The following is a 17,471-nucleotide window of genomic DNA, read 5'->3' on the forward strand; positions in this document are numbered from 1 at the left end:
ACATTATATTTTAAAGATAAAGTTATATGACCCAATAAATTTCCTCCAGCTACTATGTTCCAACGCAAATATCACTGGCCAAAAACTGGTCTTTGAGCACAAACAAGGGCCTGTTCTGGGGGCCACACCTCTAAGATCTACCTGTTTAATGAGCAGCCGCTTCTTTTCCTCATTCTGCTCATCCCTGGTCTGCAAGTCTCTCTCAAACTGGGCTTTCATGGCTTGCATGTTGACCTCTAGGCGAAGCTTGGCGTCTTCTGTAGCCTGGAGCTCATCTTCCAGCTCCTCCAGTTGGGTCCTCATTTCCTCCACCTGCTGCTCTAGGGCCCGTTTGGATTTCTCAAGTTCATGAACCTAGACCACAGGAAGAAGCACAGGTATGACCCTTGGAGGGACATGCATGGACAGTAGTTCCTGTTATATAGCCAACCCCCCAGGCATCCCCCCACCCTGACCCGGCCGCTGCACTAGTCATCTCAGAGTGCACCATCTGAATGATAGGCCTGGCATCATGCACGTGTGCTCTACCATGGATCATGCAGCTGAGAGATCTCTAAAAGCTGATGATCAAAGAAGAGCATGGTGTCAGGGCAATGGCCTGTTGATTGGCCACTGGCCTGCGGTCTCACAGCAGCTCCCTCTTGCTGTGGTGAAGATCATTTGTGTTGGAAATGCACATGTGCAGATTTTTAAATATGAAGGTGTGTGAATCCTAGGAAGCAGGACAGTACGATAGAGGTCTGACCTTTCTCTGGACAGAGATCCCCACCATGCACACATGTACTAAGTTCTCTGTGCCCAGCACTAGCTGGGCGCTCCCCGTCATGTTCCCTTTGATCTCAGAGATGACCCCCAGGCAGGCATGTGCAGGCACTATTATTATGTGTCCCTTTGGGCTTCATGGCCATGTTGGTTCTCCTGAGGACAGAAGACGCCTTAGGACGTGAGGAGGCCTGTGTCTCTTGGTGCCTGGCACTTCACAGGCACAGAGGAAATGTTTTTGCAAAGAATGTGTGACTATCGTTTATTCTAGAGAAAACCAATAAGGAACAAGAAGATGGACTCAGTGCTGGAATTTTCTCTTTGCACTTTACTATGTAATCCTGGCCATTTCTATGCTAGGGGGCTCTTGTCCACTGGGCTGTAGAAGATTCAACAGGAAGGGCAGTCCCACACCCTCACTGTATGGCCAGACAGCCCATGTCCCAGGAAAATGAGATTTTATTTTTAGAGAGGACTGTGTTTTTCAGAGCACATCTGTAGCAGCTTCATGAAATAGCTAAGTATCATGTCCATTGGACACAAGAGGAAATGTGGAGAGGCTGAATGGAGCTGGGGGAGAGTCAAACCCTGAACCTGTTCTGACCCCCAGGCCTGGGTCCCCATCGCCCTCCTCAAACCTTCGACACTAAGGGAGGGATACAGGGTGAACAAACATCAGGGCAGCGTCGGGGAAGGCGTGTGCAGCTGGGGGATAAGGGGTTCCCCTGGCTCCTCTCCAGGTTTCCCACTGTGTGCAGGAGACAGACCCCACTGCCCTCAATCTGAGGCAACTTCTGATACTTGGGTTTGATAACCACCCATGACCCAGGGACAAAGAAACACTCCATTCACAGGGCCCCCGTGAGGATACAGGTTACGGTGGGAAGGGTCCGTGGAAACCACGTGAACGCCCTGCCTGGCTTTGGCGCAGGTAACTGGGAACAGACAGGAGAAAACCTGACAGCTCATCCCGGGAGACGCTGACGTGATGGGCTGAGACCACCTCGTCCATGTCGCTCTGGGCTGGCCCTTCCCAGAGCTGCTGCCCCCCAACAGCCTGGGCCCTGGCACTCACATTCTTGCCCACATCGTCCTTGGAGCTCATGAGGTCCTCCATGTCCGCCCGCAGCTGCTTATTCTGTCGCTCAGCCTCCTCCCTGGCCTCCAGGGCCTCCTCCAGGGCGCGGGCCAGGGACAGGGCTTTGGTCTCCTTCTCTCGGGCCTCTGCCTCTGCCCGGTCGCGCTCTTCTGCGTAGCGGGCAGAGATGTTCTTCTCTTCCGCTAACAGCTACACGGGATGGTGTCAGGAAACAGTAAAGATCAATGTTGGACTTCTCTCATTTGCTGCATGTCTGATTTATAGCGGAGAATACCACTAGATCATGGGTGTTCTCCTATTTCCTCCTTTATACTGAACTTTTTCCAGTTTTGCTACAAATACATCTTGTTTTAAATAAGGGATTATTTTAAACCCAAATGATCAAAGTGAGGGCTGTGCTAGGAGGAAACGTGGGGTGCTGGCCCTGGAGCCTGGGGTTGGGAGTGTGGGCCCCACCTGATCAAACTTCTTCTGCTTCTTCTCCAAGTTGGAGACGATCTGGCGCTGGTGGTCCAGGTCTACCAGCAGGTCATCCAGCTCCTGCTGCAGGCGGGTCTTGGTCTTCTCCAGCTTGTCATAGGCCAGGGCCTTCTCCTCCAGGCGCTGGCTCAGCACCTCCACATCCTTAAGGAGCTTCTTCTTGGCTTCTTCCAAATTTTCAATTGTCCCCAGGTCATCATCTACTTTCTTCTTGGTATCCGTCAACTAAAAGAGAAAAGATCAACATTAAAGAACTCACCTGAATTACACATTTGAGGAAAAAAGGTAAAACTTGTTTTCATTATCTTGTGAGAAGAAATAAAACAAGTCAATACTTTGTGACTCTGAGCAAATGAATCTTAGACCATAAACTTCTTCACTAACCATCTACACACAATGAATGGACTGGAACCTTACATCTCCCAGCATTGTAACCAGCATAGGGTCAGTGTGTGATGAGGTTGAAGAAAATACACTTAAGGGGTTTCACTTAGGACAAGGCCCACTTAACTGTCCCAAATGGAGCTGGAACCACCCAGCAGGACAGGGACATGACCCACGTGGAGGCCCACAGTCCCCATGGCCTCGCGCACCTGGGCCTGCAGGGCCTGCAGCTGCTTCTCCAGGCTCCTCCTGGCCTCCTCCTCTTCCTCCTGCTGCTCCTGGAGGCTGCTCCTCTCCTCCTCCAGCTGCCGGATCCGACTGCTCAGGTTCAGTTTCTGGCGCGTCTCCTCCTGAAGAAGCTCCTGTTCATTTTGATAGAAGGTCAGTACTCAGGTTATAGTCATTACCCAAACCACCATGTCCTTGTTAAAAATACGGAGTGTGAGGAATACCCAGTGATAACAACAAGTGATTTTAAAACACATGATCATTTAAACAGCGCCCTTAATACAAGAGTGCTTTAAACTTGTTCACTGGAGAATACCCTGGTGGTCCAGTAGGTTAGGACTCTGAGCTTTGTCACTGTCCAGGGCATGGGTTCAATCTGGTTGGGGAACTAAGATCCCCAAAACCAAGTGGTGGCCAAAAAAACACCACCACAAAATCAATCCTGTCCCCAAGCAATGGCAACACCACCCCCAGGGGCCAGGGCCAGGGACCTGCAAGCTTCCCTTTCCCACATCCTTCATCACTTCATGAATCCCTTTCTGCTGCTCTCAGGTCAGCGGAATGGGTCAAAAACCGTAAGAAAACCATCTCATTCAACACGGCCAGCAATGCAAGAGCATACAACAGGACCACCGCCTGGTGAACCACACCCCAGGCAGCGCCCAGGTGGCTGGCCAGAGCCCCATCCCAGGCGCCCACACAACCTACAGACAAGGAAACACGGGCTCTAGGGGAGGGCTCTTCAAGGCTTGTGGTACAAGATGGTTGAAAATAAAAGTAAAACAGGAAATCAGAAAGAGGTGATAAGAGGCCAGTTCTGGGATGAGCGTGTTTCACCAGCTCACAGATGATAGAAACAGGAGAGTTATGATGAAAACCCTTCCCACCCCCAGAATACCTGTGTGTCTTGGAGCTGAGACTCCAGACCAGCTGCATCCTTAGCAAATTTAATACCCTTCTTCTCTGCTTCTTCTAGAAGAGTTGAGACATTATCCAATTCATTCTGCAAGGAGGAATAAAAGATCAGACTCCCTTCAACAGTGGTCAGATAGAAAAGAGTGGTGATTCTGTTATGGAAAAACTGCATCTTTTTGACCAACCCAATAGTGTCCACAATCACGTGAGCAAAGGGACGGCACATGGAAAATGCAGCAGTCTTGGCCACAGAGGGTGGGGAAGGCTCTGGGCTGCCTGTCTGCAGCTCCACCCGAGAACTGCCAGCTGAGTCCCAGAAGCAGTCGAGCTAGTCACGTCCTCATCTACCAGACTCATCTGGGGGTGATGTGAGCTTTAAGTGGGAGAACCAACACAAGGAGCCTAATGTGTGCTGGGGGCTGCCTGTGTGCCCCTGAATGTCAGTCCCTGCCCGACACTGAGGGTGACGTCTGGGAATGGTTTACCAGGCCTACCTGTAACTTATTGGCTTTCTCAGCCAGCTCCACCCTGAGTCTGTCTCCCTCTGAGACCTTGGCGTGGAGCTCCTGGACCTGGGCGTCCAGCTTCTTCCTCTTGTGCTCGGACTCAGCCTTGACCTGCTGCAGCACCTTGACCTCGCACGCCAGCTCCTTGTTGTCTGTCTCCAGGCCCTGCTTGTTCTTTTCCAGATTTGCTTTGAACTAGGAGAGGGGAAGAAAAACAGTTCACTAGCAGTTTTATAATGAAGGCCACAGAGGGCGCTGCTCTGGTATCTGGAGAACTGTGCTGGCACTGGGTGAGCCTGCAGTCCACCTCTGTTGAATGAATGAATGCAAACACTTGTTCTGAGTGTGGAGATGTCTGCTGCAGGAACATACCACTCAGGACAGCAGATACAGATACGGGGGAGGGTGGGGGGGCCTTCTGGAAGCCAGCACGAGACCCGGAAGCGGGAACAACGAACAAAGGCGCCCTGTGTGGTGCCTGGGACAGATCAGAGGTGGGGGATGGGGGTGGGGGAGGCACCAGGTGAGCGAGGGCAGGACACCAACTGTTCAAGGTTTTGCACTGAGTCATCAGGAGGAAGCAGGTGTCAGTGAGGAGACACCGAGAGGACCAGGACTGGAGACCAGAGCTGACCCACCCAGCTCAGGGGTGTGTGGCTCTCCCAGGCCAGCAGCGTGCTTTCAGAGCCCAGCCGCTGCCGTGCCCCGTGGCCCCCTACCCTCTTGGCCTGCTCCAGCTGCTCCGACAGCTCCTCCAAGGCGGTCGCATGCCTCTGCCTCATGTCCTGGATCTGAGCCTCGTGGCTCTTCGTTTCCTCCTCGAGAGCCTTCTTCAGCTCCGCCACTTCTTGTTCTCGTTTTGTACTACAGACATTAAATTAGCTCAGAGTTAGTCGAATGATTAAATTACAGTTCTGCTTTTGTCCGAAATATGAGTGGGTTCCTCTGGCTATCTCACATGATGTTCTCCAGCAGGCTGGCACGTCCATCACCGTGAGCAGCTTTCTCTAGAAACGGGGCTTTCTGGTCACCGCCCCCCCCACCATGTGCCCTGGGTCGTCTACCCGCACACCTGTGCTCCTGCCACAGGCTGGATGGATTCTGACCACCGAGGTGTGGTTACTGCTCCACCTGCCGTTGTCTCCAGGAGGGAGAGGACATGCCCCACCCCCGCTCACCGCAGTTCCTGCTGGGCCGCCGTGGTGTCCAGCGTGTCCTCCAGCTCCGTCTTGAGTGCCTCCAGCTCCTCACTCAAGTCCCTCTTCTGCTTCTCTGCTTTGTTCCGCGAGGCCTTCTCAGATTCAAAGTCCTCCTGCAGCTCGGCGATCTGGGCCTGCAGCTCTCGCACGGCTTTTAGTGCGTTGTTCTTGTGTAGCGTCTCGTCGTCACCCCTGCGCAGGACACCCGGGCACAGGAGGCACTCAGAGCCAGCGCCCGGGGACTCCTCCCATGGGGCCCCATCACACACCCCTCCACCCTCAGACATGGCCCGGGCAGGGGTGGCTGTACCCACGAGCGGCTCGGGCCCAGAGCTGCTATCGGGATGGGGCTCAGGCCCTGTCCAAAGGGCTCACGGGCACGAAAAGGTAGGACCTTCTAACTTTAATGATTATTTAAAAATTCCCTCAAGCAAAATGTTCCTCTAATTAAGCAGAGCCACCACCTTCATTCCTTCCACCCTATGCTTCTCGTTCCTCTGGTGCACCTTTCTGCTCACATGCGGGGTTCAGTGTAGGTGGAGTTCTGACTGGGGGAGGTGGGATGCTGATGCATTATGGGGGTGGAGAACTGTAGTTCTGGGTTCTAAGCAGTCACCTGCTAAGGGGCCAGAGACCAACAGCAATTGCAGAGGAGAATTTCTAAGATTTTCCTGATCATAATAAATTATAAACAGCCAAATATTAATAGTTATCTTGATAAAGAAATGAAGTATCAGGTATAACTATACTTATACTATATGACTTCCATTCTATAACTGAATGTTTAAGGACTGAACACCAACCTATGCTAGATGCAGGAGGGAGGGATTTAATTCCTGAAAAGTGATTTCCTCGAAACTGTACAAAAACCAGAATATTTGATATGGTTAAAACCATTTGATCTGGTGTAGATTTCCAAGGATTTCATGATATGACTCATGATTTTTGAATATAAATACCAAGAAAGGCTGGTGAGCTTTTCTGGCTGCCTTGACACAAAGGCTCCCAAGTTCCCCAGGTCCTTATGTCACCCTAACCACCAGGAAGCCACGTGTCTAGTGCACACCTGGCCAGGGCGCCCTGCAGCTCCTCCTCTTTCTTGGCCACCTGGATCTTAAGCTCGTCAATCTGCGCCTGGAGCTCGGCGATCTGGTCTTGCAGGTCCGTGGTCTCCCCGTCCAGTTTCCTTTTGGCCTTCTCCAGCTCCTGGCGCGTCTTCTCCTCCTTCTTTAAGCGCTCTTAGGGCAAGATACAAGAAGCTCTTCAACACACTGAACATCACTCCATAGGGACACATTCAAAACACAGACTGGTTAGAGTCGAAAACAAGCCACTGTATTCTAAAGCCTGTTGCTGCCTTAGTATCACCTGCGGGTAAGAATGGTTTATGGGAAGAATCTCATGCTGAGAATGAGGACAACAAAATCCCAAATATTTTCTAGAAACCACTTATTTCCTCCGGTTATAAAAGATCTGGGGACAGCAGGGTGATTGGAGCTACACTCTTGCTCCCTCAGACACCTGTGTGCAGCTGCTGGTCAAAGGGAGGGTTTTCTGTGCTCCTAACTTCCACCCTGATGTTTCTTTTGCGTAAGGCAATGATTTGGATTTTGCAAAAAATTCTAGCATTTCCTGACATGACTTGGGCCATCAGAGTGAGACACTGCCAGCCTCCACATACTCTCCTGTCTCTGCCATTCCTGTGTCAGCAGTTGTCCCTTTGTGAAGTGAGAACCAGGCACCTTAACATAGCGTTTAAATACATCCAAGTTCAACAGCCTGCGTGGCTCCAACGTGACTTAGATCCCAACTGTGCCCACCAAAGGGCAGTGTGTATTACCACAGAAACTGACTTTAAAAAATCAAAGTTTAAAGACAATTTAGTGCCTTTCCATCATAAATATTAGTATTTGGTGACTAGGCAAAGGACAGTCCCATTTAAGAGGCCTAGTCTAGCAAACCCAAACTGATGAGCAATCCTCATGTACATTTACTATTACGGCATGTTCTGATGTAAGTTATCTGGGCTTCCCTGATAGCTCAGCTGGTGAAGAATCCATCTGCAATGCAGGAGACCCCAATGTGATTCCTGTGTCGGGAAGATACGGAGAAGGGATAGGCTACCCACTCTAGTATTCTTGGGGTTCCCTGGTGGCTCCACTGGTAAAGAATCCACCCACAGTGTGGGAGACCTGGGTTTGATCCCTGGGTTGGGAAGATGCCCGGGAGAAGGGAAAGGCTGCCAATTCCAGTATTCTGGCCTGGAGAATTCCATGGGCAGTATAGTCCATGGGGTCGCAGAGTCAGACACCACTGAGCAACTTTCAATTCACTGATATAAGTAAAATCTTAAAGGCTAACATGTCATAGTCCTACAATTTCTCTAACCCCCAAACACTAACCTTCTAAATCCGAGATCATTACTTCTTGCTTATTCCTGATTTTGGCCAAGTTTTTTGCCTTTTCTTCCTCTTCAGCCAGCTGAGAGGAACATTCTGCAATGCGATCTTCCATGAGTTTCTTTTCCTGAACAAGAAAAACAGCTTCAGAAAAGGCATTCGAAACGACAATTGGATTTGACTGTTACTTAGGAAACAAGTATTACTAATATGGCACTATGTCCCCCAGCAGACTGTATATTCCAAAAAAGGGCAGAAAAGGAAGGACCACTTGTTGTGGGACAACCCCCGGAGCTCAGCCTGCAGAGCCCCGCAGCCAGTGCTCGATCAGTGACCACAGAGAGGGGATCAAGGTGAGGGATCCATGTGCAGGTTAAACCATCTCAGCGATTACAAGGCTGTCTGGTGAATTTAGAAAGTGAAATAGTTTCTGCCTTTAGACATCTATAGTCTGTGTAGTACAGACTATAAATCCAGAGAGACTTAAGAGAGAAAACTGAGTAAATGAAATCCCAAGATTTCCTGAAAGTGTTGACATTAAGTATTTTCCATATTCTCAGATCAGCTCTTCAATGGAAATACTCCCTTACTTTGATAAACTTGGAGTTCTGGTCCTCCAGAAGCAGAATCTCTTCTTCCATCTTCTTGATCTTGGCCTCCGCCGTCACCTTCTCCAGCTGCAGCTTCTGGCGAGCCCCCTCCTCCTCATCTAGCTGCTCCTCCAGGTCCTGGTAAAGGAGCCATGTGGTCAGTCTCCCTGCTTCCTCCACGAGACTCCGTACACACCAACCATCAAGGAGTTCAGGTCACAACAAAATACCAAGTTTTGATTTTCAAAATAGCAGGGATATTTTTTAAAATGTAAAATGTAATTATGTGAAACAGACACTTGTATGCACTATAGGTTAAGTACAAAGTGGATCAATCCTTCTAGAAGCCAGCATGGGAAAAACAGCTGCTCTGAAAAAGAGCATTTCTTTTAAAAGGCAATTTCAGGAAAAGTCGTATGTGACTTTTTAAAAAACCTGTAGCAAAGTGTTATTTATCATATCGAGGAGCTATAAACATACTTAAAGTCTTGGTAATTAAAAGTGGGTATATTTGTAAAATGGAATAACATATAGTAATTACAACTCATATTTTAGAATAGTTAACACAGGACACATACTTACCTCATTGATCAGAGATGTATTTATATGTATTTGGGGCCACAAATGTTAGTTTATGCAAAAATCACTGTCAGTAATGTGTTGATTTATTCTACTATGTATGTCCGGCCGATAGAGAAGAGAAAGAGAACTCAGAAACAACAGAAACAGTACAAGTGGTTGAAGAAGGGCTGCCTCAGGTCACGCCAGGTTCACAGCGTGAATGCATCACCAAACTGGGTGGGATTCCAGCATTTACGCACAGTTTTACTGCAATGGCTTCTCTTTATTTCATACTTTACCTTAGTGTAGCTAATAAACATGTGTATCAACAGGATTTGACATAATTGCTGAAGTTTATCACAACTGGTTTTGGAATGAAACCTTTGCACTAGATTAACTACTGGGAAAAACTTCAAGCGCACAGTAAGTTGACAGTAGCATGGTGAACTTGACACAGAGGCGTCAGCCCACACTGAGTGAAGTAATACCACGGAAATGAGCACACACTCGTCAACAAAGGGAACATGGAAACTGTCGACAATACCACCAGAATGCACCACTGTTGGTGAATATTATTCTAGGGCTTCTGCACAGTCCCGTATAAAATCATATGTAAAGTTTGTAAGTTATATATAAATACTTTTAGTTAGAGCTTATTGTATATATTCTTTTACAACTCTATTATGTTATTAATACCCGTAAAAATAAACATCTTTTTAATTTAAAACTGTATATTACCATAGTTTAAGAATCCCCCGTTGTTAGATAGTAAGTAGGCTTCCATTGATTTGTGGTTAGAATAAAGTCCTAGAACTAGAATTGCTGGATTAATGTGTACTGTTTACAGTTTTTGTGTTACTCTGCCAACCTACTAGAGGATGCTTGAAAGCTGTCTGTGTTGAAGAGTGGAGAGAGTCTGGATAAATTACCATACTGGGTATTTGTCAAGGAAACAATACGGTCTCTTTCATGGCTTTGAGAAATGTCTGAATTGTTTGTGCTTTGCAAAGATAACCTAAGTGATGGGAAAAAATTAAGGGAGAGACCTAGCAGAAAGCAAGTCTGGCCCTAGACCCATGAAAAGTGGTGTTAGATATAGAAACACTGACGCTCAAGGCCATACTGGATAGGCTGGGGTGAGGTTCAAGGAGAAAAAGCAGCGGGTGAGCTGCAGGGTACAGGCACAGTTACTGCTGTCTCTATCAGTCGTCTGGGTATTCAGTCAGAGAGAGCGCTGTGCTTCATGTGAGGGCAGCTCCATCTCCATAAGTAGCTACCAGGGACTTCCCTGATGGTCCACTGGCTAAGACTCCACACTCCCAATTCAGGGGGCCTGGGTTCAATCCTGGGGGCAGGGAACCAGATCCTGCACGCCACAACTGAGACCTAGCGCAGCCAAGTAAATAAATAAAGCAGTTACCACAAAGGCGGCTTTGTGGCTTATTCTGGTTCCTGGCCACCTCCTGCATCAGCACTGAGCATTTCTTATGACCAAACCACCTCGCAGGTGCCTCACTAATGACTGCAGTGAGCAGTAGAATTAATTGTATTAATGGTAATGCAAAGGAAAAGGTCAGCCTCAGCCCCCACACACCCTGGCATGTTTCTCCTCTGAATCACTCTGCATCCTATAAGGTGTTAATAAGAACATACGGAAAAAAAACACAAAAAACAGTCCCATTCAAAAGAACAAATCTATGTTTGAAGGAACCCAGTACGTGTGTGATTCGAATGCTGGTCATCTTTTAAGGGTGGGGACTCACCACTTAGGCTCCTCTTGCTCCTCAGTGAACACGAGAATCCAAACCCACAACATCTATTCACTCAACAGATACACTTGGAAAACCCAGACCGGAATCCTATGAGAACGGCCACCGATACCTGAATGTGTGCTTGCATTTTCTTCTTTTCATTTTGGAGGATTTGGTTTCTTTCTTCTTCTTCTTCTACCCTAGACTCCAAGTCATGGAGAATCTCTTCTAATTCCTGCTTCTTAGCGGCAAGTCTGGCCCTCATCTCCTCTGCTTCGGCAAAGAGCTCGGTCTCCGCCTGCAGCTGCTCTGCCAGGATATTCTTCTCCTCCAGCAGCTGCAATCACAACAAAGTGCCCACTGCTGTGACTGGCTGGTTAGCACGAGGGACGGTCACTGGAGGGACTACAGTGGTCAGGGCACGTCACCAAAGAAACCCAGGGTTAAACATATATATCACGGACCACACTTTCAAAATATGTCTTCAGCGCAAGCAAAATAAGCTGAATGAAAACATTATGGGTTGTTTTTGTTGTCTCAAGTTATCCTGAATAGTACACATTAAATTCGTGCTATTTTAAGAACTCCTGTTCTTACTATTAAGGTAATTCACAAAAGTGCCAAGGAATTGGAGGAAAATACTATGCAAATGCTATCAAGTTAGCACAAAGACAGTGACTCTATATACACACACACACATACATTCTGGCCTCTGTTACTACAGTTTTTGGCCCTGAACACATTAGTCCTGTCACTTCAACCACAAACACTTCCCAGGTCTCTGCTCTGTCCATGAAGCACAGTTCCTAAGAACAGGATGTGGATGCATGACCACTGTGGCTGCAGAAGAGGCAGGTGGGGGCCTTGAACAATCTCATCCTTTTACTTTTTTGTGTTTCCCTCGTGAGCCACAGAAGGTGACAATACTGGGAGGAGTCTCACAGGTGTTAAACACACACCTGAGAGCAAGTGTGATCACCTGTGTGTCAAAGAGTGCCCGAGGCAAACATGCAGGAGGTCAAGCTGATTCCTGTGTATAGAAATCCCAATGCCTGGCCTAGGGCATCTGCTCCCTCTAGGTTCAAACGGCTGTGCTTTGGAAAGGAGTGGAAAATACACATAAAGTAAGACGCTGTTTACTGATAATTCACTGGGTGGTTCCTGCCAGCAGGAACGAGCATCTTCACTCTGGGCCATGTGGGAGCTGGTGAGCCGTACCTGTTGGTGCTTCCTCTCCATCTCCTCCAGCTCCCCTTCCACCTTCGTCTGCTTCTCTTTCACCTTCAGCAGCTCTTCATCTTTGGCCTGGAGCTCCTCCTCTTGACGAGTGACTTGTAGGAGTGGTTTCACCTAGGACAATGCACACCCAATGTTGCATCCCCGCTACCCCCCGGGGCTCCCCTGGCCCCGCCTGCCGTCCGGGGAGCCAGGCGCCCACCTTGGTGAAGACGCGCCACCACTGCCAGTGCCGCAGCTTCAGGTACGCGGCACAGTTGCGCTGCAGCACCTTCAGGGCACTCAGCTGCTGCTGCTTCTTGGCGAAGGCCCTGAAGAAGAGGAGGGAAAACTGGTTCAAGAAACCCTGTTTGTGTTTTTGTCCTGCTGATTAACAACGACAGTCACCTCTCCCAGCTCTGGAGGCCGAAGGCCAAGCCGTGGTCCTGGCAGATTCCCTGTGTGAGGACCCACTTCCTCACCAACAGCTGTCTTCTCGCTGTCACCTCACATGGTGGAGGAACAAGGAAGCTCTCTGGGGTCTCACTCACAAGGGCGCTAATCCCATTCATGAGGGCCCTACCTTCATGCACTAATCACCCCTAAGCACCCCCCCGCCACAAACACTATCCCTCTGGGGATTAGATTCCAACCTAGGAATTTGGGGGACATATCCAGTCTATGGCAAATAAGAGAACTGTGTTAGACAGCTGTTGTCATGGAGACTCACTAGAGGCAAACGATCCAGGAGGGCTGGGCTGGCGGTCAGGGATGTGATCACATCCCCGCTGGATCACTGGCCTGCTCAGCTGACCTCGGCATGTGTCACAGGACCTGGCACTTGGTTCACAGATGCGGTCCAAACATCCCCTGCCAACTACCTCCATACACGTGTGTGTCCGTGTCGGTCTGAACAAGGCTCTACTCCCCCTTCCCTGTGCCATGCTCATCACTCCTCTGTTACTCTTTTCTTTCTGGATCTGTCACAGGAGAAACATTCCTCTCTCTAAGGTACTCTTTCTCTTCCCTCCTGGAGGTCATCACGTTGATGCCTCTCATTCACAGACCAAGGCTCAGAGAAGCCTTTGTGGAGGACCTGGACTGAGCAGGACCCGACCCTGCACTGTCTCTCTCCGCCCACTGTTTATGTCCTTATTTAGAATGCGTTATCTGCTTACTTGCCTCTCAGACCCCGAGGACAGGGACCTCACGTCTCACATGCCTTTGTATTATTTCTAGTACAAAACACATCTCAGCACAAGCACACACTTCAAGCATTTAGTTCATGATTTTCTACTCACTTTCTGGCTAAATAACCCCTGCAAACAGCCTGGAAGAAGATAATGATGTCGGTAATTTTTAAATCTCGTTCTTCCTCTAAGTGTGCCAAGACTCCAGCTCTGAAAAATATCTTGCTCTGTCCAATTCTGTACAAGTTTGGGTCCAATTCTAAAGCCCGGATCTAAAAGAGAAAGTGTCTGCTTATTATTTTTGCTATAGGAAAGATTGCATCAACAGTCCTCGAACCAGAAAAATCCAGAAGAGCTCACCATTCGTTCACAAGCCTGTTTTCCATCCATGAAACCCTTAGGGATAGCATTTGGAGTGAGGATCTCGTATCTGTAAGAAAAGCAGCCAAAAAGCCTTTTGTCAAAATCTGTGGAAATGTTCACCTACTAATGATGAGTTCTGCTTTCTCTAAGAGGCAATAATATGATGGGCAATTGTGTCAAATTAAGAGTAAAGAAATGACCAGCTGATGATCGGAGGTTTTCTGCAGATCTAATTTCTACTTCTTAAAAGTGGCAAAGTGAAAATGCAGTGAATTCCCAGGTCAGAGACCATATTTAAGTAGTTGTGGCAGAGAAGAATCAAAAACACGGTGATGAAAAAACCTTCTGTTTTTGTTTTTCATTTCCTATAAAATATCCACATCCTTAAGATGCAAGGAGAATCTGACTCTGCATTTTCAGTCACTGTCAGCTTGTAGGCACTTACCAGATAACAGGAAAAGCTGTGAGAGCAACATTCAGAGGCCTCTGTCTAGAACATGAGGAAGTACTGGGGTGACTCAGAACAGTGCTGGGCTGGGAGCACACACACTCACTGACCTGCACACTCAAGGCCCATGCATTTAGTGTGTGTGGGCTACTCTCCAAGAAAGTGTTAGTACAAAGACAGTGACTATATATATGTATGTTTTCAATATTTATTTGGCTGCACTGGGTCTTAGTTGCGGCATGTGGATTCTCTTTCTTGCAGTACATGGGATCTAGTTCCCTGACCTGGGATCGAACCTGAGTCCTCTGCACTGAGAGCGTGGAATCTTAGCCACTGAACCACCAGGGAGGTCCCAGTCTCAGATAATGGCTGTACTAAAAGATGAATCCTGGCTACATGAACAGTTTTCTGGAAGCCAGTTACTATGTTTCCTTTTCCCTGTCAATGAAAAGTGAAACACTATCAGCCCATTTATCATACAGTGGGGCCATGATAAGGGTTTCCTGAAAACCTGTAAGGACTGGAACAGATTTTCAACTGGTTTCTCTCTGGAACAGTGGGAGGAAAGGCTACTCTTTGACCTACAGTCCTGTTTATTTTATGCAACAACAAATGTTATCATACTTGGAAACCTGATTTCCAGGAGAAAAAAGGCAAACCAGACTATTTAACAAAATTACATTAACAGACTCTTAAAATAACTGCAGCCCATCATATGTTTTCATCCATTTCTACCTCACTTGATCTTCTCTCGTCTTTTTCTTAATTCTCCTTTTCTGATCGCTCCTATTCCTATTCTACTTTAGTAAAATGACTGTAAGTACACACTGATGGGCGTGCACTGCATGAAAACACACATACACACACACAAACAGATACATTCATTGAAGACAGACAGAAACATCCCAAACACTTTCAGGAGTCACACCTGAGTAATTCTTATTACCTTTTACATGTTAAAAACATTTCTTAAAAGGAATATACATTATTCATATATTAAAAAAAACATTAGTTTAAATCCCAGGTAGAACTGTCTGAATGAGTGAACTGTACGTTCTCAGCTCTCAGTGTTTCCTCACAACTGCCTCAGCACCCCGAGGACAGGAGCTGTCTGTGCTGCACCCACAGAAGTTATCGGCACCCTGCACCTCTGCAAAGCAGGCAGTAGATGTTCCTGACCAACCAGAAAGGTAATGATGATGACGACCCTCTTCCTTCGTGAAAAGAAAACGAGACTCTCCGGGAAACAAGGAAAAGTCTTTCCTCATCATCACACTGTTGGATATTCAGGTAAGCACAGGTCAAGGTGAGCAATACCTCTGTCTGAATTCCTGGAAAACGATCCGGTTGGGGAAGCCCTGGCGGCAGATGCGGATCCCTTCCAGGACGCCATTGCAGCGGAGCTGATCCAGCACCAGGTGTGGGTCCAGTTTCCCAGCCTAATCAAGCAGACGACAGTTTCAGAGCCTCATCTCTGTGAGCTGGCCCAGATCCGTCTCCAGTGGCAGCACCTGCTCTGAAACACATACCCGCTTCTCGTGATTCGGGATGATGCAGCGCACGAAGTTCGGGTTGGTGTTCCGGAGCGTCGCCATCAGCTTGGTGAGCGATTCTTTGTAGAGCTGCCCGACAGTGCGGAACATGCCCTTCTTGGTTTTATAGGCGGAGCCGAATGCCGTCTCCGTCATCCCCGTGACCTGATCCAGACCCACGATCCGGTCCACTGGTGGAAATAAGAGAGACAAGGGAAAAGAAGTCAGACCTAACTCTTTAGCAGGGAAAGAAAAGACAGAGTGAAAGTGCGGCAGCACAAGCTTTGTGGGACAGATGATAGGAGATGCCATAGAGGTAAGGCAGTCAGCATATTTAGACACTGCACAAGCCGTGAACTAACAGCCACACACTTCCAGGGAGGATACGGTAGTGCTTCGTACCACATACCAGCAGGTGCCTTCCGCTGCGCTAGTGTCAGGAACTCACTGTCTCTGATAACATCTGCCTGTTACATATACAATTATTTGGTAAATGAAAGGTCATTGGCTGGCATTGCTAATACAAACTGGCACTGTAAATCTCAAAATACGAAATGGCTTCTAAAAACTGTACTTTAAAACTTATGACTGTACAAAGCAAATCCACTGAGTGAATATGCTCCAATTAAGGGGCCAGAGTCATTTCTTATTGGTCGTTTGATTGCCAATGAGAAAAGCCAACAAACGCAGGAAGGTTATAGCAAATCAGCTCAGATTTTCAGGGATGAGTAAGCTTCAGCTCTCTCTTCAAAGCACCAGGACATGCATGAAAGGGCCAGGATGCAACATTGGAAGGCTGTTCTGGAAAGAATCAGTGCCTGAGCTGAGTTCAACGAGGGCTAAACCACTCAGACACGATGCTCTTATGAAGGCAGCCGTCAGCGTCCACTGTCCACGTAGACCCACTGCTTCAAGTGACAGGCTCACACCAAGAGCCCGGCAAGTGGACCAGCTGCCGGCCAAATGCTTGGTGCCTAATATGCTCTCATTTAAAAGCATCTAATGAAAGAATAAAACACTCAACTGAAATAGTATTTTGAAAAAAAATCAAAATAACAGTTGCACTAGCCTCATTATCGCTCTCTTTGACCCTGTCAGTCCCGTTTCTTTCATGTGTTCTCCAGGGCAGAGAGCATGCAGGGACCTGGCACCATGTGAAGTGTGCCCAAGTCACGCAGGCCTGCTGTGGAAGGCGCGGGAAGGCTGGGTGGTGCCTGCACATGCCGGGACGATGAACTTGTGTGACCTCCTGCTTCGTCTCCTCGAGCCTCTCTCTAGGGCGGGCCCCACACGTGCCACTCACTCCTCACCCTTCCTCTTCTCTGTGCAGCCAGCTGGCTTCCAGGCCTCCCTCCTTCCCAGCCTTATACAACCCCAGTCCAGGGCTTATCTCACTTGACCCTGGTCCATTTAAAACCCCTGCTGACCATCACAGCAGCATTCTAGAGTCTCCATACCTGGCTTCTTTGTGAACTGTGAATCCCACCGTTTGCTGGCCCTCTACCCCCCTCTCTAACTACTACATGCTCCTTGATGACCTGACTGCTGCTTCTTTCTGTATCTCACGATGCTCACTAGGGGCCCAAACTCAGCTCACCTGAAATCCTTTTTAGACTAAGGCAGGACACAAGCGCACTTGACCTTCTGCCTTCCTCAAGCCTCAGTCTCCTCCTGGGCATCTCACTTATGCCTTGAACCCCTATACCTGACTACCCAGCACCAGTCACCAAACACCTATACTCTCGTGTCTACCAGGTCACAAAGAGCCTCTCAACATCTGTTTTTCCTCAGTATCACCTCCCTCTAACCTAGCACAATGTCTGGCACATAACCTGCTTGATACACGTAT

General features: G+C 48.3%; 1 protein-coding gene across 4 annotated transcripts in view; it reads right to left on the reverse strand.

The window, feature by feature from the left end:
- The window catches only part of MYH10 (myosin heavy chain 10), a 123,773-nt gene that overhangs the window by 13,456 nt on the left and 92,846 nt on the right, over positions 1 to 17,471 (reverse strand). For all 4 annotated transcript variants that reach the window (XM_070389464.1, XM_005907554.3, XM_070389463.1 and 1 more), the window contains 18 exons: positions 15,620 to 15,813; positions 15,408 to 15,529; positions 13,640 to 13,709; positions 13,391 to 13,551; positions 12,313 to 12,421; positions 12,093 to 12,224; positions 11,005 to 11,211; positions 8,563 to 8,700; positions 7,976 to 8,099; positions 6,640 to 6,811; positions 5,553 to 5,765; positions 5,094 to 5,238; positions 4,363 to 4,569; positions 3,852 to 3,956; positions 2,935 to 3,087; positions 2,318 to 2,566; positions 1,838 to 2,050; positions 142 to 354 (listed from right to left, as the gene is read on the reverse strand). In XM_070389464.1, the coding sequence (XP_070245565.1) occupies positions 142 to 354; positions 1,838 to 2,050; positions 2,318 to 2,566; positions 2,935 to 3,087; positions 3,852 to 3,956; positions 4,363 to 4,569; positions 5,094 to 5,238; positions 5,553 to 5,765; positions 6,640 to 6,811; positions 7,976 to 8,099; positions 8,563 to 8,700; positions 11,005 to 11,211; positions 12,093 to 12,224; positions 12,313 to 12,421; positions 13,391 to 13,551; positions 13,640 to 13,709; positions 15,408 to 15,529; positions 15,620 to 15,813 (2,927 nt within the window). The remainder of the gene's footprint in view (positions 1 to 141; positions 355 to 1,837; positions 2,051 to 2,317; positions 2,567 to 2,934; positions 3,088 to 3,851; positions 3,957 to 4,362; positions 4,570 to 5,093; positions 5,239 to 5,552; positions 5,766 to 6,639; positions 6,812 to 7,975; positions 8,100 to 8,562; positions 8,701 to 11,004; positions 11,212 to 12,092; positions 12,225 to 12,312; positions 12,422 to 13,390; positions 13,552 to 13,639; positions 13,710 to 15,407; positions 15,530 to 15,619; positions 15,814 to 17,471) is intronic.

Source organism: Bos mutus, chromosome 19, assembly GCF_027580195.1.
Source record: "Bos mutus isolate GX-2022 chromosome 19, NWIPB_WYAK_1.1, whole genome shotgun sequence".
Lineage (NCBI taxonomy): Eukaryota > Metazoa > Chordata > Mammalia > Artiodactyla > Bovidae > Bos > Bos mutus.